Raw genomic sequence first — 24,658 nt, 5'->3', positions numbered from 1 at the left:
CAGACATTTACAATGCAACGGTTTCGCCTTTGTAACAGTTTGAGCTATTGGCATTGTAAATGACAAATTTTGTATTTATGTGTTGGTTTTGAAAGCAGATAATTAAATGGCATTGTCATTTACAATGCCAATAGCTTAATCTCTCACAAATGCGAGACCTATTGCATTTGCACACACAGACAGAGCCCCACACACAGACAGAGCCACCCACACAGACAGAGCCACACCCACACAGACAGAGCCACACCCACACAGACAGAGCCACACCCACACAGACAGAGCCACACCCACACAGACAGAGCCACACCCACACAGACAGAGCAACACACACAGAGCAACACACACAGACAGAGCAACACACACAGACAGAGCAACACACACAGAGAGCAACACACACAGAGAGCAACACACAGACATTTACAATGCAACGGTTTCGCCTTTGTAACAGTTTGAGCTATTGGCACTGTAAATGACAAATTTTGTATTTATGTGTTGGTTTTGAAAGCAGATAATTAAATGGCATTGTCATTTACAATGCCAATAGCTTAATCTCTCACAAATGCGAGACCTATTGCATTTGCACACACACAGAGCACAAACACACACACATAGCAACACACACACACAGAGCAACACACACACACACATAGCAACACACACACACACATAGCAACACACACACACAGAGCAACACACACACACAGAGCAACACACACACACAGAGCAACACACACACACAGAGCAACACACACACACAGAGCAACACACACAGAGCAACACACACAGAGCAACACACACAGAGCAACACACACAGAGCAACACACACAGAGCAACACACACAGAGCAACACACACAGAGCAACACACACAGAGCAACACACACAGAGCAACACACACACAGCCGTCCGTAGGAGGGCATGTTTTGAGCCCCCGATCATCGCCCCTGTGCGCCCTCTGCAGACCTGCTACCTCGCTATGGTAGAGCCTCCCTGTGATTAGGGAGGGGGGGGGGGGGCTTTTCCAAATAATGTGTGTGTGGACAATGGCCCATAGCCACTGCACAGACTGTTGTGTACAAATAGGGTGTTTGTTACTATACCACAGATATGCTACTATACCACATATTTTGGCTCCTTTGCTTATTTTTGAACATCTTTTAAAGTTTCCAGAAAACAATCAAAATATGAGAAATGACAGACAAAGGAGGAGCAGCCACTGTGGCAGCTATTATCTTAAACTAACAACGCTATAGCACGGACTGAGGTACTCAATTAACTTTAATAGTAGCTGAATTTGCAAGTCTGCGCAATGGGCACCTTTAGCAGCAAATCCAGCGTGAAATGAACCCTAAAGCAAACAAGAAAAAAATGGGAAACCTCCCCTTTGGTTGTACTGCGTAATGGGAGTCCTCAGTCACCCGAGTTCCAGTATCACTGCTCAGCTTGCACTAATGGCAGCTATACCTCTGGGCACATAAACAGTATGTGGTAGGAGGAACGCTACCAAGTCCAACTCCATCAGCCTCCCAGTGACTCAATTCCCTATTATTAAATGCAGCAGCATGTGTACAAAACTGAAAAGGAGACCTGATGAAAGTTTACTGTGGTCGGGAAGTGTGAGGGAGACAGAGACCTTGACATCAAGACTCAAACTATAGCTTAGAGAGATGTGTGTGAGCGTGACAGAAAGCCTTCACATTTCAACAAGCTTGTTTAAGGAATGCTGAAAATAAATACACTAAGTGCAGTTTGAGGTACTTTTCTCATTTCTGACTTTGGTCTAAGAACAATAATATTAGTTTTCACTAGTACTTCAGCTGAATTTACGTATGTCACCACATACAATTTGAAACATTTCCCACACATCTGGGCAGTCGTTATGGGCTCCACTGACTGCAGAGCGCCGTTTGTGGTACTATTAGTGTGTGTAAAAAGAATGATCTGTATTAAAGCTAAGTGGGTGGCTGATCCTGCAGTGATAAACACACAGGTTGGGGACTTACAATCTTAACCGGCCTTAATAATTTCAGAGGCTCCTACATTTTTTTAAAAAAACCTTAACATGGGGTTAAAAATCAAACTCTACAACCAAACTTACTCCCAAACATGCCACTAAAATAACATGGAATGCACACTTATCTCAGCAGAGGTGTCCCTTTTCACGAAAGGCTGGAATATAATAGATTTAAGCACAAGCAATAAATAACATCCGAGCCCTGTGTTTTTATGTCCTACACAGAATTGGGAAACAAGGTCTTTCAGCAGACAGTAACACACTGACATCTTTTATAGCCCTCATTAGCTTTATATGCAGAATGAGCTTAATCCAGGGACTATGTAAATACCACACAGATGGTAAAACAGAAGAAGGTGGCAGGTGGTTGCTACTCCTGCCTTATATTCGTGAAGCAAACCATTACAGGTTGTTCACGACTACATACTTCCAATTAGCTGCTAGAAAGAGCTGGCAGCAATCAAATGTATTGTCAATCTGAAAGTATGTAAAAGGATGAACGGTTGATAAATGACTCTGCAGTCTACCTTTCCATTTACTTTTATTTTAAAATAGGATATTGTGTGCCTGATTTTGCCATCTCTTGCAGCATTATGTCCTCGTTTCTGAAAATTGTCCTTACTAGTGCAGAGATCGACTGCATTTTATCTGCGGTGCCTTGAATGTGTCCAATTAAGCACAGGGTTCTACTCGCAGCTACATTGTGGATGATTGTGGCCTTATGTGCCTGCAGGTTGTGTTGCAAATGAAAACAATGGGTCTCAAATAGGATTAAAAAACAACCATACAGTGCAAAAAGTCAGTGTGTTATACTTCTGATCACAGCATAAAGACGAGGTAACAAGCGCGATAATTAATAAAGTGCTTCAATGGACAAACGATGTGTTTTTAGTTTGCGGGAACCAAAATATTTAAAAACGTATATCAAAATCTTACCAAAAAGTGTTTTTCGAATTCATATACCATGAACACGACAAACCTATACAAAGACTAAAATAATCAGCAAGTGTTTTCTTCATGTGGAAAATATATATGCGAAGCAGCGTTCGCACCAATTGTGCAAACTTCCTTTGGGAAAGAGCAATATGTACACCTAGAGGGAAGTTATATAGGGCCCCTGTCCTCTCTCCCACCCGTGTACTCTCTACCATGGCTTTGTGTAGCACCAGGACCAATGCCCAGCAATCTCCATCATTTGGCTGAGCCCCCAGTTCTCATCCGAGCAGGGAATCCCCAGGTGTCCCTAAGTGCCCTAGTGCATCCTGATCGATGTACTACTAAGCGCTCTAATCTGGGCATGTGATGATCTATCTGGCTGATGAAGTATGGTGACTATCATATCATAGCTCCCATGGTTGTTCTGGTGAGACCCCACAGCCCCCATTCAGGATCTTTAAGAGGTTGGTGATGCCACCTTTAAGGCCCTGCTGCACCCAAAGATGGTGATGCACTGGGTCCCACTGACAATGCCCCCTTACCTGGGGATGGTGATGCACTTGGTGCTTGGACTCTGTCTGGAAATGGCCCTCTCCAGCTCTTCAAGTTGTCCGGATTTCTTCAGTTTCTTCACAAGGTTCTTTACTGCCTTCTCACTCCACTTCTCCTCCTGCCCACCTGGTACTCCCTGCTCGCCTCCCCCACCCTTCTTCCAACCAAGAAGCCTCTTCACTATAGGGGGGGTGAAGGGCAGGATGGACATCTTATCCCCAGAAAAAATAAGTAAGATGTAATAGGGGTCTGCAAGCTGTGAGAAGGATGGGGGAAATCCGATGGGGTCTTCGACCTCCGATGGTCGAATTGGGAGAGGACAATTGGTTTGAAACAGTAGTTGTGGGGCCAGTTATTGGAAAAACAAGTTTGCCATCTTACCCAAAGGTTGGGAGGGTGTACCCAAGATAGGCACTGAGTGGCTCTGATGAATAGTCCAGGTTGCGGGAAACGTGACAGTTTGACAAAGCAGTGGGTATGTGGGAGCAGTTCTTGGAAGGGCAGCTTCGCGGAAGAAGTTCTTGTAAAGGCAGTTGCAGGGTCGAGAGCTCTCGAATAAGATGCTACAAGGAGCAACTCCGGGGCATTGAGATGAAGAATTCGGGCAGGGTAGCCATGCTGTAATTCGGGAGGTGATGTGGGGCTGTCGGTATAGGAACTATTGGAAAAGTGGTGGTGGGGGCGGGGGAATATGGAAGAACTTTAAGAGGGCTAAAAGAGTCTTTGACGGTTAGAGTTCTCCAGAGGAGGGTGCAGAGTGTGGTCAAGCACTTGATGGTTGGCCTGCGAAGCTGAAGGGTCCCGGCATGCAGGGAGCATTGAAAAGAAAGTCTATAGCTCAGTTCCACACACACACACATAGGCAGCGAGGGAGCTTTTCGGGACAGTGAAGATGAAGCTGGAGGCCATTAAGAACGAGGAAAGAGTCAGCGGGGACACCGTCTCTGTGAATACCTCTACCCTGCCGGATCCGGGTGGATCCTCTCGTCAGTCGCAATCTCGCCGCCTCCTACCCAGCGCGCAGCCTGACGGTCAGTGGTCGCTCTCCGCGCGCTCCCCTACGGTATCATGTCAGCTCCCGGCTCGTGCCTTGCTCCTGGCCGCGTACCCCGTGGTCGCGCGCCCTCACACTGCACGTGCTGGCCTGTCAGCACTGTGTTCCCTCTCGCCCCTCTGCACTGGTCACTCGCTGCACGTGCAGCCTTTGGTCACACTTCTCAGTCTCACACTGCGCGCGCCACCTCCTGAGCTGCCTGAGCAGGCACGCGCTTCCTCCTCCTCGGAGCCAACTTCAACTCCAAGCACCAACTTCAGATGACGTCAGTGGGAGGGGCTCGTTCTCGGGACAGTTTCACATTGAGACCTCACTGGCTTCAAGGAAAGGAAACTGTCACCGCCCTTTCACTTTTGTTGTTGAACTCTTTGTTTTACAGTCATAACCTCATCAGCCTGCTGCCGAGGGGGATCCCCCAGTGTGAGACACAGGAGGCGTCAGAGTCGCCTTCCATCACAGGATCCCCGAGGAGACGTGAAACCCGCCCACAACAGGCAGACACTGAAACCATGCTGGCTAATAAGCCAGAGGGTCTTTGTTCCCGTAAAACGCCGCCAGGTCTGCTTGGCAACGCTCTCGAGTGCGGCCGGCCCTGGAAGTGGTTGAGGTTGGGCAGGGAGTAGTGCGGGCAGCGGCGGCACTGCAGGCAGGAGATGAGCTGCAGCGTCGCTCTCGGGCGAGCTCTGCTTGCCGGACAGAGACACGGTGGAAATGACCAAAACATGACCCCCCCCTGAAAAAAAAAAAAAAGAACCCTCCACCGCCGCAATGACGTTCTACAAGGGGCGGAGAGGGGGGGAAAAAAAAAAAAACGCCGGAACGACCACGAATCGCCCCGGACAATGACGGACAGATCTCTCTTCCAATGGCTAGCCTCCATTTATGGAGCTAGCCAATGGTAGAGAGAGGCGGGACAAAGCCACATACTGTTGTAACATTGTAACATAAGATTTCGCCTGCGCGAAGGCTGCTGCGCAGCGGACGCCAGGCGAAACCTAAAAAGGCAGCAGGGTGAAAGACAACTGCACCACCTAGGCTAGTCGCAGAAAGCAAACTAAACTCGTATTGCCCACCTTAAATGGTCAGCTGCCACATGACCACAGATACATTCTGGAAAAAAAGCTGATGTGAGGCAACACACATAATCGACACAATCGACAGGTTATAGTATACACAAAGTAAAGTTCAGTCTTCAGATGTTGATTGCATGTCTCTATTTTTTAAATGACATTTGTGTGCATATGGAAAACAGCCAACCCGTTTCACCCTTCACAAGGTCTTTTCAGGGCAACATAAGGTAGCAAGATTTGTGTATCAATGTGTTGGTATCTGCAATGAGTGAAGTTGCAAACCGTCCCAGTAGATCGACAGACTCCACAAATGAGGGCTAAGGCCAATGGGGTAATGTCCTCAGTCCAGATCAAAATGTACGTTGCCTTCAAATGGCTAACAACTCTTTGGGGCAGTTGGTAACCCTCCAGTGTAATTAGTAAAAGTACTATCATTATCTTTGCGTAGAGTTCCCAAACGGCCTGTGTCCGGCAGCAGCAGCGGTGTGCTGCTGCTGTTGCTGCTGGACACAGGCCATTTTGGAACTCTACACAAAGATAATAGTATTTTGACTACACTGGAGGCTTACCAACTGCCCCAAAGAGTTGTTAGCCATTTGAAGGCAACGTACATTTTGATCTGGACCGAGCCCATTGATGCATGTGGAGAGCAACAACAGTCATGACAGTGTCAAATACAGCATACGACATAGGTATACCTGGAGATCTTATTAACCACAGTATTGGCTCATGAGAAGGAATCTGAGGGAAGATTATGCATCTTCTAGAAATATTGTTCTCAAAAGATAAGTGTCTTTCTTCTGATGGATACATCTTCTGGTAGATGATTTCAGTGACAACTAGGAAAACAGAAACTAACTGACACTACTCAATCTCCACGTGTCTACGCAACAAACATGTTACTTACCCTCAGTAACACATTATCTGTTAGAGACTATCTATCCGCAGAGTCCTTACCTTACAATATTCTCCAGGTGTCAAACTTGATCTGTAAGCTTTTAAGCAGTACCCCTGCAAACCGGTAGGTGAAGTAATTTGGCTCTAAGTCCGCATCCACACCAGGAATGACATGCGTGGGGCCTATTTAAGTGCTACCCGGGTCTGCTGACGTCGGATATTTTCACAACTTTCCATGCCAGGAACCTGCCCCCCAAAACAAGAAGCTGAGCAGAAGGTTTGTGATTTTGGAGTTAGTGTTAGCAATAAGCGTATTACAGTTACGTTATTGCACCCAGTGCCTCCACGGGCTGAGACATGGCAGAGGGACATTTGTGAATGGGTGACAGAGGAAGCAATCTGCATGAAGCATGTATGAAAAGATGAAAAACTCTAGGATAGAGTGGGAGGAGCTACGCAGCAACCAAGATGGCCGCATAGGCTCCCGGCTCCGCCGACCTCCGCCTGCTGCTTGAAGATCCTGCCAGATATCCTGATTTTACGCCCGACCCCCGTGTGGATGAACTGTTGCTGAATCTAACGGTGCGGTCCCGAGAAATATATATCGCCCATATTGACGGAGTTGTGTCGTGTTTAAGATCTTGGCCTAACCCAGCTTATGAGCCGGGGCCTCGAGTACTTGCCCAGCTGGGTTGCAGTTGAATAACATCGGCCGTGGGACTCAGACAGGGTCCTGTCTGAGGAACCCACCCATGCTTGGAACCGAGCGAGTGGAGGCGGATCGGACGACCTGTGAGCCGTCCTTGAAGACCGTAATGGCCGCCATCGGGGCACTTCAATTGCATCTGGAGACCCTTGTCCATAAAATGATCGCTGGTGACATCGAAACTGGGTGACCGAGTTTGGGCTCTGTTCTATTGCATGACTCAACGAACTGATTCTCCCATGATGCCTGTAGTAAAGGAGGATGGAGGCCCCTTGCGCGATAAAGTCTTGACGCCATTGACCTGTTAGCAGAATACTTGCGGAATTGTTCTTCTGGGGGTATCGCTGCATTCACCATCGCAGCCGATTATTGTGGAGCTACCTGGTTCTTCACCCCTTGAGACTATGACTAGCAAAAACCGAAAGTCACTACCGTCCCTTCCCACCCTTGTGGTTCCTTTACATCTACGGAGGAAAGGATATCTGGACTGCATGTCGGTGAGGGAGATCTTACCGGTGGCGGTTGCTTGTAGAGACTCAATGTGTTCGACTGGTCTCATACTAATCTTAATTGAACTTCCTATGAACTTGACTCTCCTGGGGCGGTGATGGTGTTACCGGACAGAGTCCCCATGGAAGATCGGAGGGGTCAAGGATGAGACTGTTGATTTTGGGGCTTTAAAGGACAAGGGATTCACTAACGTAATGCTTGCGGGAGGTCGGGCGGTGTTCAAAGTCTCCCCTTCCTGGCTCGGTCTATAATATTTTTGAGTACTCTGTGGTCTTAGGACAGGGGTTGTTCGTTTCAGGCGGGGGGAAAGGTGACCGGGAGTTTGTATGACATTCTCCTCCTCCATTCTTCTTTTACTTTTAGTAGTTTAGTTAGCCGGGGCGACAGGCACGCTTCTAGTTGGGGGTTAGGCGAAAGCCACATGCAGGGGTGCAGGGTGGGGGGATGGGTCTATAGTTTTGTTAGTTAGTTTAGTTCTTATGTTTTCTTTATCTTATGCTTTCCTTTTGCTTTCCTTTCATAACGTTGGGGTATTATCGTGATTTCGTATTTATTCCGGTTTCTGGTAACCGTACTTCTTTTTCTATCCTGACGTCAATAGGTGGGCGGGGTCTGTGCGCGGACGACTGCGTTGAGTTATAGATCGCTTTGTCGTACATCCTGTTTTGTGCTTGCTAGCGCATGCGCCTCGGTCGTTCTCTCTAAATTGATCTGCGATTATCCCAATTTTGCATCTGCTCACTTTATCATAGTGTTTGAATGTATGGTACCAGATATGTCGGCTTTCTTTTCCTTGCTTTTTAGATGGGGGGGGGTTAAACATAAAATGAAACCTTCGTCTCATCCTGTAACGTGTTGTGAGCTCAATACAATGTTTATCCTGATTCGCTGCCGGACCTCAGGGTTGTCGGCTGAAGAGCTGTGTCATTAGATAATATAGTGGGTCTTATTCTTGTGTTGCGGCCGGCCCCAGCGGTTGTTGGCCCGTGCTTGTAATTTTATTGAACTGTACAATAAAGATTTTTAATAAAAAAATAACTTTAAAAAAAAACTCTAGGATAATCTCTGTACATGGGCATCTATTCTGGTGGATTTGAGAGATCGGCGGGCACAAGGGGAGCCAGAAGATCTGACTGTGTAGGTGACGAGAAGACTCCGGATGAACTGACAGATGGTTGCTGGCAGGTGACTAGTGGAGACACCATGGGCTACCTGGAATGCCCATGCACTTTACATTTGATATAGGCAGGAGAGAACTTGACAAATAACAGGGAAGGACGGGAGTGGAGTTAATAGGTTTTACATTGGCACAGGAATCGTTGGATAAAGCTACGGGAAAAGAACTCCTCCAAAATGTTTAATAGGATTACAATGGTTCCATCTGCTGTCTTGTAGGATGGGGGTGGGGAGGATTTAAGTCTCACTTCCATTTTATTGTTTTTAAAACTACCTGCCAATGATTCGTAAAAGCCAATGAAATATTGTTAAAAAACTTTTTTTTTTTTTAAATACTTTCCCAGGCTACATGGACTCTACCAGATAAGGCGTTAACTAATGTAAGTAACTTGTTCATCTGACAGATTTCTAGCTTCTGATTCCTTACCTTAGAACAGGTACCAAAGCAATGCCACCCTGGAGGTGGGCCTGTGAAGTCAATTCAAACCAGAAAGCCCTGCAGGATTGCACAGGCAAAATGGCAGTTGCTATGGACCTGACTGTCCCGGCAGTAATGATTAGTAAACATGCGCAGTGATGTCCACGTGGCTGCCTGACAGATGTCCAGGGCAGGGACTCCGCCAGGTAATGCAGTGGTCACATTCTTTGCTCTGGTGGAATGAGCAGGCAAGCCCTTAGCGATTTGCTTTTTAATTAGTGCATAGCAGATCTTTATGCATCCATCAGAGTTGGTCAGTTTCTACACAGCCTTCTTTTCTTGGCCCCTACACACCACATGAAGAGTTAATCGTCCACCCAGAACTCTTTTGTGCAATCAAGATAGAACAACAAACGCTCTTTTGTAAGTCCAGACAGTGGAGTGTCTCCTCCTCTTTGGAAAGGTTAATCGGAGCACAGGTAGGCCAGGGTGATAATCTGGCTTACATGGAAAGGAGTTACTACCTTCAGATGGAAGGAGGCACATGTCCGGAGAACCAGCTTGTACGGATAGAAGGTGGTATAGGGCAGAGTGTGCTAGAGTGCCTGCAATTTGCTGACCCTCTTGGCGACGTAATGGCCACTAGAAGAGCAGTCTTGATGGTCAATAACCGAAGATGGCAATTGCACAAAAGATCAAAAGGGTGCGCCCATGAAAAAAAGTCAAGGCAAGGTTTAAGTCTGACTGGGGCATGATGAATGAAGTGTTGTAAAAAACATATGTTGCAAACCTTTGAGGAACCTAGCCACAAAAGGTGACTTGAACAAATGAGGTTGGTCCAGCAACCTAAAAATAAATCCAGCATAGCTGTTAAATAACCTTTAACCGTTTCTAGAGCAGAGCCTTGCTGGGCCAAGAATAGAAATAACAAAAGCACCTGAGAAAAGGGTACAGAAAGGGGATTGATGTTCCAAGATGCACACCATGCCACAAACCTATTCCAACAACAGATGTATACCAACTTGCTGGAGGGACCCATAACTGCCAAAATATCATCAAAGACTTCAAGAGGAAGGTCAAAAGTGTCAACCGTCATCACTCAATCTCCAAGGATGAAGGTGAAGTGTGCGCAAGTTCTGTTGCAGGACCCTTTCCTACTTCCTACTACTGAGACAGAAGAACCTCTCAAAGAGGCAGCCTGATCAGGGGACCAGTGCTTTAATAGCCCGGGATACCAGACTCTCTATTCCCAATATAGAGCCACAAAAAAAACTTGGGCCTGGTCTTTCCTGATCTTCTTGAGAACTCTAAACAGGAGTAGTATTGACAAAAAGGTGCACAGGAGGCAGGAGCTCCATTTGAGATGGAAAGAGTCTCCAGGCAAGCCAGGCAAGAATCCCACATTGAAACTCCAGCGTGCAGAACTGCCGACATTGCGCGTTCTCTGTGGTTGAAAACAGATGTAGCCAAGGCGCTTCCTACTGCAGAATGAGACCTTGAACCACTTCTGAATGGTGACGCAATTTGTGATCCGCTAAGCATTTTTGGCTTTGTTTGTCCAGCCCAATGAGAGCCCGCCAGGTTTTAAACCACCAGGGCAATGCCCTGGGGTTCCAGCCAGCTTTAGTAATTCAGAGCCTCTGGCCAAGGGAATATGACTTTACTGCGCCATTCGTTGCAGTAACACATGGCAATAGTACTGTCCGTGAACACTTGCACCAGCCTTCCCTTGATCAAAGGAAGAAAGGCTTTCAATGCCAAGGAGATCGTTTAAAGTACCATCAGGTTGTGAAGCCTAGGCTCAGCCAGAGACAAGAGTACTTCACCTCTCCAAAGTGGCCGCCCAATCCCAGAAGTGTCACGTCTGTCATTAGTTAGCTCTGTTTGGCAAAGGGGGAGGGGTCAGCCACTGGCCCAATCGGAGTTAGCCAGCCACCACTGCAGATCTTTTTGTAGCTCCCTTCGAGATCTTAACCATGTCGGAGAGATTCGATGATGCTGCACCCACTGGAAATTCAGGTCCCAATGCAGAGCCCATATATGCCAACTGGCATGTGTTACAAGTAGGATACAGTAGGCCTTGAGGCTCTTCACCTAAATCCTGGATGGAGACTGAAACATCAGTATCATAGCCTGAATATCCTGGACTTTACAATAGGGAGGATAGGTCCAAAACAGCACTGTGTACAGAACAACTGCAATGAAAGAGAGCCTCAAAGTGAGTCAGATGTGACTTCGGCAAGTTAATGATGAACCCGAGCAAGTGCAGGAGGTTTTAGTCTGGGGTGGGAGACTGTGGCGAGCCTGCCTTCAGCAGCCAATTGCCAATGTAGCGGAAGAATAGTGGAACCCTTGACCTTTGCAAATGAGCTGCAACCACTGCCATCACCTTGGTGTACACCGGAGGGGCACTGGTGAGGCAGAAAGGGAGCAAGTCAAATTTAAACTGCTCATGACCCACCTTGAACCGCAGGACACGCCTGTGGGCAGGCAGGATAGGGATATAGTTGTGTGTGTCCTGCAAGTCCAACGCTACCATTCATTCTTGTAGGTCCAAAGCAGACCGGAATTTTGTGAGCATTTTGAATTTCTCCTTTTTCAGGTAAGAGATTAAGACAGAGGTCTAGGATAGAACGAAGGCCTACATCCCTTTTTGGCACCAGCAAGTAGGAATAGCAACCACAACAAACATCTGAGGCCAGCACTCTCGCGATGGCTTCTTTGGCCCAGAGTCAGCACATCCTGGTGGAGCAAGGAGAGGTGGTACCCCATGAGCCAGTCACAAGTGAGTGGCATGGTTGGAGGTGGTCAAAAAGGAGGCGGAGCAGCCCCTTTAGAAAATTTGTAAAGCGGTCTGATGTTACTGACCTCCAGAGGTCTAAGTGATGGCATAGCCTGTTGCCACTGGATGCCCCTGCTGATGGACAGAGGGCAAACTAAAGGGGTATTGAGGTTGCTGATGCTTTTGGGGGAGAACTGACAGACCTGACCACTGGCTCTTGTCCCACATTGTCTGTGGGACCCGTGTTCACGGCCAAAAGGGTTGGGAAGTCTTTTGGCAGTGGTGAATGGGAAGGCCAATCTGTGGCCACAGCAGGCCGTGGCTGACAAGGGGCAATGGAGAAGCCCAAAAGACCTAGCTGTAGCTCTGCTATCCTTAAAGCGTTCCAGTGCTGAGTCCGCCTATTCTTCAAAAAGATGAGCCATCAAAGGGCATGTCCATCGGTGAGAATTAGATATCCCCCGAAAAAATAGTGGTTCTCAACCAGGTGTGGAACCGAAGAGATCCCACAGTAAAATTGCTTTACCCAGCGAGTCAGTTGTGTCCAGTCGACATCGTATGGTGAACTTTGCTGTGTCTCTCCTGTCAGCAATAGCTTGGGAGAGTATGGCTTGGGACATCTGAGACCATGGGCAGCACTTTAGCAACCAAATTCCAGATCGTATTGGAATATCGACACAAAAGGAATGTGGTATTTACTGACTGCAGAGCAAGGCTGGTGGAAGAGAACACCCGCTTCCCAAAAGTATCCAGCCTCTTGGATTCCCTATACAGTGGAGTGGTAGGGAATGCACCAGGTTTGACCCTAGAGATGGAGGCTTAGACCACAAAGCTCTCTGGAGTGGGGTACTGAGTAAGGAAACTGGTAGGAGGGGGGGGGGGGTCCCCAGTAGTGGAACGATGGTAGCAGATGATTGTCTTAGCACAGGAGCCCCTGTCCAGGGCTTGGAGCAGGCCCCAAGTAGGATATCAGTAATGGCTTCATTAAAGGGGACGAGGTAAGGGTTATAATGTGGCAACTCCCAGCTGACATTTGCTTTGATTGCCATGGAGGACAACTGAAGAGCCAAGACATCAACCGCCCTACACATCACAGTGTCGAATAAGGCACTCTCCTCCATAGCCACTGTACGTGAAGAGATCAAGCCAGTGTCCAATGCGGTGTTTAACCCCATACCAGCTGTCCTCAATATTGTCAAGGTGAAACTGGATTCCATAAGGGTCCTCAGACCCCAACCATATGTCTCCCTCTCCAGGCTTGTCAAAAAAAAAAAAGGCACTGGCTTCGACCAGATACCATGGTCCAAGGCGGCGCCGGAACTGGCCTCGTACAACGCCCATATGGCTCTGTGTCGGAGTCGGGAAAGACAATGGGGATGGCGCTGACTTTGGGGGTCGGCAGAAGTCAGCACTGGAGCAAGAGCAGAGAAAGGTCTCTGTCTCGCAGGTGGCTCCACTCCGGATACAACACAGGAATCATGGGGTCAGACTCGTGCACATGGCAAAACTGCCAGCGCGGATCCAGTGGGGGCCCCTCCTAAGCCTGTGGGACCCAAAGGTGTTCCAGAGGGGCCAGGCCTCCCAAATATGAGGTGAATGGCCTCAAAAACACCTTTCAGTTGGGCAGGAACACTCTGGAAAAGTCCGAAAAATGCAGAGCAGACCCTGACTCAGACTATGCTAAAGCGCATAGCTTGAAGTACCAAAGCTCTAACGCCTAGTCAGAAGGCTTCGAGGGGTGAGGCGACATCTAAGATCTCTTCGACTCCTTGTATTTCTTTTTATGATGTGACTCGCCAGACTACTGTGAATGAGACAAGCGTCAAGTATGGCCCCACGAGCCATCCCAGGACCTTGTGCACGACCGGGATCTTGAGCATCTTAAGGTTGTTGTGCCGAGAGGAGCTTGACGTTCCCCCAATGCACCTTCACGTGCATGGCAACGCAGTCCTCACAGGACTTAGAATCGTGGTCCCTCTCCAAGCACCAGAGGCAAATTAAGCTGGGTCCGTCACAGATATTCGACAGGCACCACATGGTATGGAACGGTCAGGTTTCTTTGGGGACTTCCTGTCAGACCAGGAATGACCAATCTCTCGAAAAAGGGTCATCAAAACGTCGAGAACAAACCAACGACAGAGTAGCTCTTCATGGATCTGCACTTTCTGCCATGTATAGAAAAGAACTGAATTCAGCGCGGGGCTGGCACCTATACAGGCACCACGCACATTATTTGAGGGGTGGACCGACACAGACAACACGGACGCAGAGCAAAAAGACGCCACCTTCCAGCACACCAGGGTACTGCCATAGAACTTCTGAATCTAGTCTGACACCTGGGGAATATTCTATGGTAAGAAAATTGCTTTTAGAAGTGTATATCAGATATGTAGTTTGGGGTGGAGCACCTGACCATGTTGCTGGAGGAGCAGATCTGCTCTTAACGGGAGAAGGAGGCTTGGCCAAATACTGAGTGGCAACAGATTGGCATACCAGATTCTTCTCATCTAGTCTGGGGCAATTAGAGTCCACTGGGCTTGATCCTCACGCACCTTCCATAGTATGCTTTACGGAAGCGCAATCAGCAGGAACACGGACTGCAAGGCCAGAAACTAGTTGAACCCGAAGGTATCCCCAAGGAAACTATTTAGAGGGAAGTGTTCAGCACAAAATTTAAGACACTTCCTATTTTGGGCAGTGGTGATGGAGACCACAAATGGATAAGTTTAGAGAGTATCATCTCAGTCGCTTTGAGGTGTAGTGGGATAATACCAGCTTGAGTCATAATCCTCCATGAAGTCACAGGCTCAATCCATAGTAGACAAGGTATTAAAATCAGATTTCATCCTAGCGGGTAAACCTCTGGGCACTAGGAAAGGTTTAAAAGTAACAGTACAATAATAAAATGTAACTTTTGGACTGCTTCATTAGCCTGAGTCCAGTCAGTGAGAGATCAGCACTGACGAAGGACCATAACGATCAGGAGACATTGTTCTCCCCAGTCTCTACCTCACCTTAGGAGTGACTAAGCCCTTAAGAATGCCACCTTCGAGGAGGAGCTTCGCTGCCAACCAAGATGGCCGCGTGAGCTCGGAGCTCCGAAGACCTCCCGATCTTCCGAATTAATCCTGCTCTCCATCCTGTCCCACGACGGTGGGAATCGGTAGTTGAGCCGGGCCTGATGCGGCTCCCGTTTTCGGACTGAAAATTGGACACTCCTAGCCTAAGTTGTGTCGACGATTCCCGGAGGCTCCTCCCGCACCGCTTGTGCCAGGGCGGGTTGTAGCGGTGCCCCTACGGAGTTCCTCCCTGCCAGTGCTTCTCCGACCCGAGGGGTGTACCTGAGCTCCGATCGCCTTGCTGGGCGATCTTGATTCTGGACCTTGAAATCCTTGTGGTGTGCATTGGACTCTTTCGCCCCTGGTGTCCCCCCTGTCCCGTGATTGCCAACATGGCGGGCAAGGGTGGCTCGGATGCGGGTAAGACTCAACGGATCAACAGAAAGCCGTCCCAGTCCCAATCCACTATTCCCGAGCGCTTCTCCCAGTCTAAGGGATCACCGGTGCAGGTGGTTCGCACAAGTGACCCGAGGAGAGATGAGTCGCCGGACGACTCCGAGATAACGCTCAGGGACGTTATGGGCGCGATATCGGGGGTGAGGACGGAGGTGCACACACTTCGCGAGGAGCTGTCCGGCAAGGTCGACTCGCTGAAAATTGAACTGAATCTCATCAGGACGGACCTCGGGAAAACTAACGACCGGGTGAAATCTTTGGACCTTAAGACATCCAGCCTGATCACGGATGTATCGGACATCCAGTCGGAGGTGCGCACTTTGAAACTGGCTAATGGCGTGCTGGCGCGTCGGCTGGATGAGTTCGAAGGCCGCGCGCGGCGCCAAAATGTTCGCATCACCGGAGTACCGGAACAGGCCGAGGAGGACTCGACTGAACTCTTCGTGGAAGAACTGGTGGTGAAAAACCTACAACCGGGGGGCCTGAGCAAGTTCTTCTCGGTAGAGAGGGCCCACAGGATTCCTGGTGGGCCGCCTAAATCGGGAGCAACCCCGCGCCCCATCATTGCGAGGCTATTCAATTATAGGGATAGAGATGCAATCCTACAGGCTTCGAGGACCGTGGGCCCTCTCCATTTCCAAAACTCTGAAGTGAACTTTTTCCCGGACTTCACCCAGGCCGTTCAGAAACAGCGGCAGAGCTTCACCGGGGTGAAGCGGAGACTCAGGGAGATGGGCCTGCGGTACTCTATGCTCTATCCTGCTAAGCTTCGCATTGAGCGAAACCACCGGACTTTCTTCTTCGACTTTCCTGACGAAGCGGGACACTGGCTCGACACCCTACCCCAGGAACAGCCTGAATCGACCGACCGGACGGAGGAAGCCACCGGAGGCGCGGCTGCACAGGAATGATTTCTTGGCTACTTGTCTTCCGAGAACTGGGAAGCCGTGAGGTGCTTCGACTTTTGACATTGCTGCTTAAATTGACTCATTCTGTTATTGATATGGGGGATGACGGGAGGGGATGGGATGTCTCCTTTCTCCTTCGTGGGCTTTCTGTAGGTTAGTTAAGGGGCGACAGGCACACTGCTAGTTGGGGTGGATTTTAGTCTGATGCAGGGGTGCAGGGTGGTGGGTAGTTGGGGTGTGTGTTTTTGTATTCTCTCTTTGTTTAGTCTCTTATTCTGGCTGAGAAACTTTTGGTATGTTATTTCGCTGCACTGGGCACTGATGTGGGGGGTGGGGAGGGGGACGCGGAGCGTCCTTGACGATGGGGGGTAAATTGCTTCATTTGCTGAGCTGGAATGTAAACGGGTTGGGGGACCGTATCAAGAGGGGTGTTGTGTTACAAATGCTTAAGCGATGCTCGCCGGATGTAGTTTTTCTACAGGAGACCCACTTGGTGGGTCATGCTTGCAAGGCCTTGAATAGACGGGGTTACAAAATGGTGGCTCACGCAGGGTTCTCTTCGGGCTCCAGGGGGGTGGGCATAATGGTGCGCGCGTCCCTTCCGTTGGAGGTGGAGTCTGTGCTGGCTGATGATAGAGGCAGATACGTGGCACTGGTGGGTAGATGGGAGGGCCGCACGCTAGTTTTGGTTTCGGTTTATGTACCCCCGGGGCTGCAGGAGACTACATTCAGGGACCTGGCTGGCGCCATCTTAGGTCTTCCCGAGGGATTGTTACTGGTGGGTGGGGACTTCAATTCGGTTGTCTCAGGGGAACTGGACCGTTTTCCTCCCAGGGATCTTCGCCCTTCCCAGTCTTGGATGCCTGACTTTGTATGCTCCATGGGGATGATTGATTGTTGGCGTTTACTACACCCTACTCAGCGACAGTACTCCTTCCTCTCGGGTGCTCACGGTAGCTTCTCTAGGCTGGACTACGTCCTAGCCCCGGCGGCCCAGGCACAGTCTGTTTCCACCGCGCGCCTCCTGGCCCGAGGCATCTCGGACCACTCTCCGGTCTGGATTTCGTTTGACTTCCAGGTCCCTGCATCCTCGCGAGTTGCCCCCATCAACCCGTGGTACTTTCGCGATCCGAAGACCCGATCCCTCCTGACCAATGCTATGGACCGGTACTTTGCTGAGAATACCGGCTCCGTAGACTCCGCCGTCTCCCTCTGGGAGGCTTTTAAGACTGTTCTTCGTGGCGAGGCCTTCTCTCTGATCGCGGAGGCACGCCGCCGCCGCGATGAAGACGTGGTGCGGCTGGAGTCTGACCTCGCAGACTTGGACACCCAGCTGGAACTGGGCCCGTCACCCGACCTGGTCCATGCCATCTCGCTTAAGCAATCCGAACTCCGGGCCACCGCCACTGACGCAGCGAAGGCCTTGAGCAGGGAACAGCAGGGAAGAATTTATGATTCCGGTGATAAAGCTGGTAAGCTCTTGGCCTGGTTGGACAAGCGGGAATTGGCGTCCCGGGTGGTCCCGGAACTGGTGGGTGAGGACGGTTTAACCTTGACAGACCCGGCGGCTATAGCCGGGTCCTTCGCTGAATATTTTGAAGGGGTTTATTCCTCCGCAACTCCCCTCCCGGAGTCCGCTTCGGCCTCCTATCTGGAAGACATTGACCTCCCCTGCCTATCTGATCTTGACCGTGAGGACATGGATCGGGACCTGACTGACGACGAGGTTGCCCTGGCGATTCGCTCGTTGCGATCTGGCAAAGCGCCGGGTCCTAACGGTATCCCGGTTGAATTATACAAGCTAAAGGCTGACGCGTTGGCCGCGCCGTTGCGCAAAATGTTCCTCGAGGCCCGCGAGCAGGGGGAACTCCCCCCCGACCAGAGACTCGCCACCATTGTGGTGATCCACAAGGAAGGGAAGCCGCGGAATTTGTCCCGGTCCTACAGGCCCATTTCACTGTTAAATGCCGAACCCAAGATCTTAGCGAAACTGCTGGCCAACCGGCTGGTGGGCGTGATCACAGATCTGGTACATCCGGACCAGTCCGGGTTCATACCACACCGGAACACGGCGCTTAATTTAAGGAGACTTCACGCAGTTCTGGCACGCGCTCACTTGCTTCGCGACCCGGCGGTCCTGGCTTCACTTGACGCTACTATGGCCTTCGATTCCCTAGAGTGGAATTATTTGTGGGCAGTTCTAGCCAAGCTGGGCTTCGGGCCATCCTACATTGGATGGGTCCGACTGTTATATTCTGCACCGCTGGCTAATGTGGCTGTTAACGGTAGACTTTCGGCCTCCTTTGCACTGCACAGAGGCACCAGACAGGGCTGCCCGCTTTCGCCGCTCTTGTTTGCACTAGCGCTGGAGCCCCTGGCGGCGAAGCTTAGAACCCACCCTGATGTTTCAGGGATCACGTGGTCGCCTGGTTTCGAGGACCGAGTGTCGCTTTACGCGGACGACATCCTCCTTTACTTTACCTCTCCTTGTCGCTCGCTCATCGTGGTTTTTGACCTGCTGGGTACCTTTGGGTCGTTCTCGGGACTGGTGATCAACTGGTCTAAATCCTCACTGTACACGTTGTGTGGGGATACTCCGCGCCTCCCCCGTGGGTGCTCGATTCAGGTGGCCCAACAGGGCTTCCGGTACTTGGGCATCTACGTGTCGCGCGACCCCCGAGCCCGATACTCACGCAATCTTCTGCCACCGCTCGAGCGCTTACGGAGGGATGTCGAGATTTGGAAGAAACTGCCTATCTCTTTGATGGGCAGGGCCGCGCTGTTTAAGATGATGGCGTTGCCCCGCTTCCTATACGCTTTGCAGAATTCACAGGACCCGGTCCCGACCAAGTACTTTGGCGAGATCGAATCCCTGCAGCGGGCACTGCTGTGGGATGGGCGGCCGAGAATATCACTGCTCAAATTGACTATTCCCTGCTATGACGGTGGTATCGCACTACCGGATATGCGGCGTTATTATTGGGCGTCCCAGCTTGCGGCGGTTAACCATGGCCTCTATGGCCCAGCGGTAAGCCCGGGCTACGCTATGGATCGGTGGCTAGTTAACGACGGTAACTACTATAGAGCTCTTTACTCCAGGTCGTTGGATCGTAGGCTGACAGGCCCCACCAGAACGATGGTACACGTATGGCGTGCAGTCACGGACACCCTTGGCTGGAAAGATAAGATCACTCTGGCCACTCCCCTGTATGACTCAGATGCGCTGGGGAAACTGTGGAAGACCAAAGGTTTTGACCGGTGGGACACCATCGGAATATCTAAAGTTGGTGACATGGTAGCGCGGGGAAGGATCAAGTCGTTTGCCTCGCTGCAACTCGAGTACCAGCTGGCGTCGACGGAATACTTCCGACACGCCCAGCTTAGCCATGCCCTCTCCCCCCACGTCTCTGATGGTGGTGCTATCCCTGAGTCCTCGCCCCTGGAGGATCGGGTACTGGACGGCCATATGCCGGACAGCGCCATTTCCCTGACCTACAAAAAACTGATCAACGTGAGGGTGGACTTGCTTGAACGACTGCGGATGCACTGGGTGAATGATGGCATAGAAATGGACGACGAGGAATGGCAGTCAGCGGCCTCCTCCCCCAGGGAGGTGGCCATATCGGCGCGGTTGCGTCTGGTCCAGTTGAAAATTCTGCATAGAGTGTATGTCACTGGCCCCAGGCTCATCCACATGGGGCTTTCCACGGATGGCCTGTGTCGGCGGGGTTGTGGTATGCTTGCTACCTTCCTACACATCCTCTGGGAGTGTCCTGGTGTGGCCCGGTTCTGGAAGCGAGTGCATGAGGTGATGGAGGAGGTGACTGGAGTGGCCCTGCCGGCCGAGGCTCGACGCTGCCTCCTAAATGTGTGGTGTCCGAATGACTACAGTGTGGCCCAGACCCGATGGGTCACCTTAGGCAACATGGTGGCCAAGAGGGACATTGCCCAGAAGTGGGGTGCGCCCGCTCCCCCTTCCCTTAGCCTCTGGGAGAACAACATGGATTGGTGCATGCTGCGGGAGAAAGCGGTGTATGTGGCCAGGGGCAAGCCCAAAATGTGGAGATCAGTATGGGGTGCCTGGAATTCGTATCGGGGCGATTTATGCGAACCCCCGCTTGAGCCGGATTTGGAGGTCCATTCCTCCCCATAGATTGCAACCCTTCCCGTTATTCCAGACAGAACATCCTGGAACGATACCCCCCCCATACCTTTGTGTCGCAATTGATATTCTGAGCTATGTTGGATGTGCGGCCCCGGCCCCCTCCCGCTGTGCCCCATTACTACTTATGTACTGTCCTCGGCCAAGTCTTTCTCTTCTCTCTCTCTCTCTCCTACTTTCTTTCGTGCCTAGGCACTTCGTTCTCTGGTGGCCTTTCGGGGCCCTCATATTCTTTTTGGGTTTTTTCCTTCCAAGTTGTTCGTAATTGAAAATTAAACCTGACTGCTTCTGCGCATTGTTTTGTACATGAGTCTGCCTGCTACCTTAATGCTGCCTGGCCTCCGGGATGTATGGCTGAATAGCGGTGTACTTTTTTCTATAAATAAAGGTTTTCCAAAAAAAAAAAAAAAAAAAAAAAAAGAATGCCACCTTCCCATTGGGGTACTATAAACAACAAGGGAACCTGCTAGGTAGGCAAGGATCTGGGGTATCAATTTTACGAAAAACAATGGCCCTTGACACAAAAATAGAAGATTATAATAATTATAGGCCGCAATGTGCGCTATAATAGCAAAAAAGTCCAGCCGGACTTGCAGATTTATTCAATAATTCAGTAACCAATTTAAAGGGAACAATAAAACAGTGGGACACAGTCCTGTATCCACAACGCTTACACAAACTTAGAAACAATACAAACATATATAATGTATCAGGCATGTAAACAAAATTGGAGCAAGAAAGGAAAACTCTGTAATACGCTTGCTTCACATATGTGGGGAACAAAACATATTATGCACATAATAGTGAACTAGTGTTAAGCCCACATATCATGTCGACGGCGTTTCGATCCATTCACGGATAGTGGATCATCATCAGGAGTACCATTGTCAGCCTGATTAAAAGCCTGCAAAAACTCTAGAAATATTTTAAGTGATACACAGAAGTCTAATTCATTGTTATATGTTCCCCTTGTCCACGTTTTTGCAGGCTTTTAATCAGGCAGACAATGGTAGTCCTGATGATGATCCACTATCCGTGAATGGATCGAAACGCCGTCGACATGATATGTGGGCTTAACACTAGTTCACTATTATGTGCATAATATGTTTTGTTCCCCACATATGTGAAGCAAGCGTATTATAGAGTTTTCCTTTCTTGCTCCAATTTTGTTTACATGCCTGATACATTATATATGTTTGTATTGTTTCAAAGTTTGTGTAAGCGTTGTGGATACAGGACTGTGTCCCACTGTTTTATTGTTCCCTTTAAATTGGTTACTGAATTATTGAATAAATCTGCAAGTCCGGCTGGACTTTTTTGCTATTATAGCGCACATTGCGGCCTATAATTATTATAATCTTCTATTTTTGTGTCAAGGGCCATTGTTTTTCGTAAACCTTCCCATTGGGGAGCAGACCAGAGGTTTGTTCCACCCTTCAGCATTGCTAATCCTTGCCCTGTGTGTGTGTGTGTGTGAGGGGGGAAGGAGGGGTCAGCCAAAAGGATAAGGGAACCATGGTCTCTACTTTTTAGGCACTACAGGGTTCTTCCAACATCACGGAAGAGTCCATCACTTGGCGGTGATGCCATGTCCCGATCCTAGGCATCATGTACAGTTGTAGAGGGAAACCGAAAGGGACATCATCTTGCGCTAAGTTCTTGGAGAAGACTTTTAATCTAGTTGCTGTAAAGCAATGTTTGGGATTCCACTAAATGGGTGCATAACAGGAACTGACACATGCGGGTTCATGCCTAATATATACAAGTTACACCACATCTGATGAGTGTTGGGGCTGGTGCCACATGTGGGGAGCCGTTGCTGGGTATAAGTCTACTGAACAAGTTTGAAGAATGGAAGAGGTACTCATGAGGTGAGGGATCTGTGGTAACCCTTTAAAAAGGGTAAAACAGACGAGGATGCCCACATGTCTGTTTATTACTGAAGACGCCCTAAGCACATTAACGAGCGGAGAGCTGTTAAAATAAAAAAATAATTCATATCTCCTAGTGTGACATTTGCAAAGTGTGCCCAATATCAATGGGATGTAAAACTTCCTTAACTCAGGGGGCATTACAGCTAGAAGAGACAGTTTAGGCAGAAACAGTTATGAAAAGGAAGGCACTGCATGGTAGAAAAAACAGTGCTAAAAAAGCTTACAGAAAAGGCAACTCCTCATGACTTCTCACAAACCAGTCTGTAGCTAAGTAGTTGTGGAAAGAGGTGAAAGTTCCTTTCCATATTAAGTGAGGTAGCTGAATAAATATCTCCTATGGAGAAATAAGAGCTCAGAGAACCAGAACTATCATAGCAAGACTTGACTCACAACTGGGTAGATGACTAAAAAGCCCTGGACAGACTCAGACTCCGTTTAACCAGAGGGGCGTTGATATCAAAGATTAAAGAACCAAAACCAGGATTCACATGAGTTGCCAAGAGTTTGATTGCTGCTTAAGTCAAAGTTGCTAAGGCTGGGATTGAGCACCAACAGTGAAATTCTACCTGTGGTTTGTGAGGGGGAGAGGGGGGGTGGGGGGGGTTAAAGCTTAACTTAGATGCATCTATGGTCTTGCCTGAACCACATGGTAAAACGTGTAACCAGCCATGTTGTATACATTGTGTGTCTTGCTGACAAAAGGCTTGGTCTCGTTTACTGTTAGTCTATATTCTATTAACAAAACTTCCTGAAGGTTTGGTGAAGAAAGTATTGCCATACTGTTATGACAGACCGCTTTTTCATATTGGGGTGGAGGGGTTTGGGAAACAAAACTGGAGAAGCAGTAGCTTGATATGGAAGTCTGTAATGACCTTTGCAAGAACAGTTAAAAACCATTCTTAACACTTTAGTCTGTAAAAATAGGAGTAGTAAAGAAGATTTGTGCTGGGTCAAAGGGAGGGCTCATTAGATTACATAAACAAATATTACGTTTCCAGGGAGGCTCAGGCTTCATGATTGGGAAGGACAGAAAGCTATTGTCAGACAAAACATCTAGATGGCTAAAAAATGCATATATTGTGAATACAGAATATGCTCACTCTACAGAATTAACAGTTTCCAACTTAGGTGCTCACTGAAAACCAATAAAAGGCATCAACGGCTGCAATCAACATCAACACATTCTCGAATGACATCATTGTCACACTAATACACCAAACAAACAGACCTTGTGAGCAGGGATAAGATTAATGAGAATTGCGTCCAGTAACTCCTGTGTTACGCCATCACCCTCCATAGTGATTGAACTCATCAGATCCAGCATATGCATCTGTACCTTTTGGTTGTGACTGTTGCTATGTACAAAGAAAAGTGGAAAATAAATTCAGATTGATATGGTGATCCTTTTGTGGCTTCAGAAACAATGCATTTTATTATCACATGCTTTTGATCTCACAAATGTACAGGCAAATGTAAGCAGTCACTCAGTGCAGAGTGGGTACACAGTTACATTCCATGTTTCAGGAAACCACACTGCACAGAACTTAATCACTAGATCAAATCTCAGAAAAACATGTTGAGGCCAATGAAATAAGGAATCCATCTGTGAAGCTTCATGAGAGCTAAAGGATGAAAACAAATTACAGCCCATAACAAATTAGGCTAGTTTAGTTCTTGGTATAGGCATTCCCAAATAGCCAAACTTAAAATCAGTATTAAATGTGATATGGCTATGGTGCCATCCTGAATACTTGCATTCTGAAAGAGCCCTTCTTCATGTAAAGCCTGACAAGTTGCAATAGGTACACAAATCTGGGAATTGCAGAGGCGATTGCCTTTAAAGGTCTGAGGAAGAAATTTTAAGGAGCTGTAACTTCTTTGAATGAAGCCCTGGGCTTCTACGAAACTCCTGCAAGATGGCGCTTGTGCAATAAGATTAAAAGAGAAGGGTATCCTCTATATGCCACAAATTACCCGTTAATCTCGGTACAACAGAGAATATTACAGGCAGAAGGCAGCATTGATT

General features: G+C 48.8%; 1 protein-coding gene across 2 annotated transcripts in view; it reads right to left on the bottom strand.

Moving 5' to 3' along the window:
* The window catches only part of PDS5A (PDS5 cohesin associated factor A), a 1,517,933-nt gene that overhangs the window by 1,342,044 nt on the left and 151,231 nt on the right, over positions 1–24,658 (bottom strand). For both annotated transcript variants that reach the window (XM_086963962.1, XM_086963961.1), the window contains exon 6: positions 23,861–23,987. In XM_086963962.1, the coding sequence (XP_086820088.1) occupies positions 23,861–23,987 (127 nt within the window). The remainder of the gene's footprint in view (positions 1–23,860; positions 23,988–24,658) is intronic.

Source organism: Lissotriton vulgaris, chromosome 3_2 (assembly GCF_964263255.1).
Source record: "Lissotriton vulgaris chromosome 3_2, aLisVul1.2, whole genome shotgun sequence".
Taxonomy (NCBI): Eukaryota; Metazoa; Chordata; class Amphibia; order Caudata; family Salamandridae; genus Lissotriton; species Lissotriton vulgaris.
The sequence above is the reverse complement of the archived record's forward strand: the minus strand, read 5'-3'. Positions and strand labels throughout refer to the sequence as shown.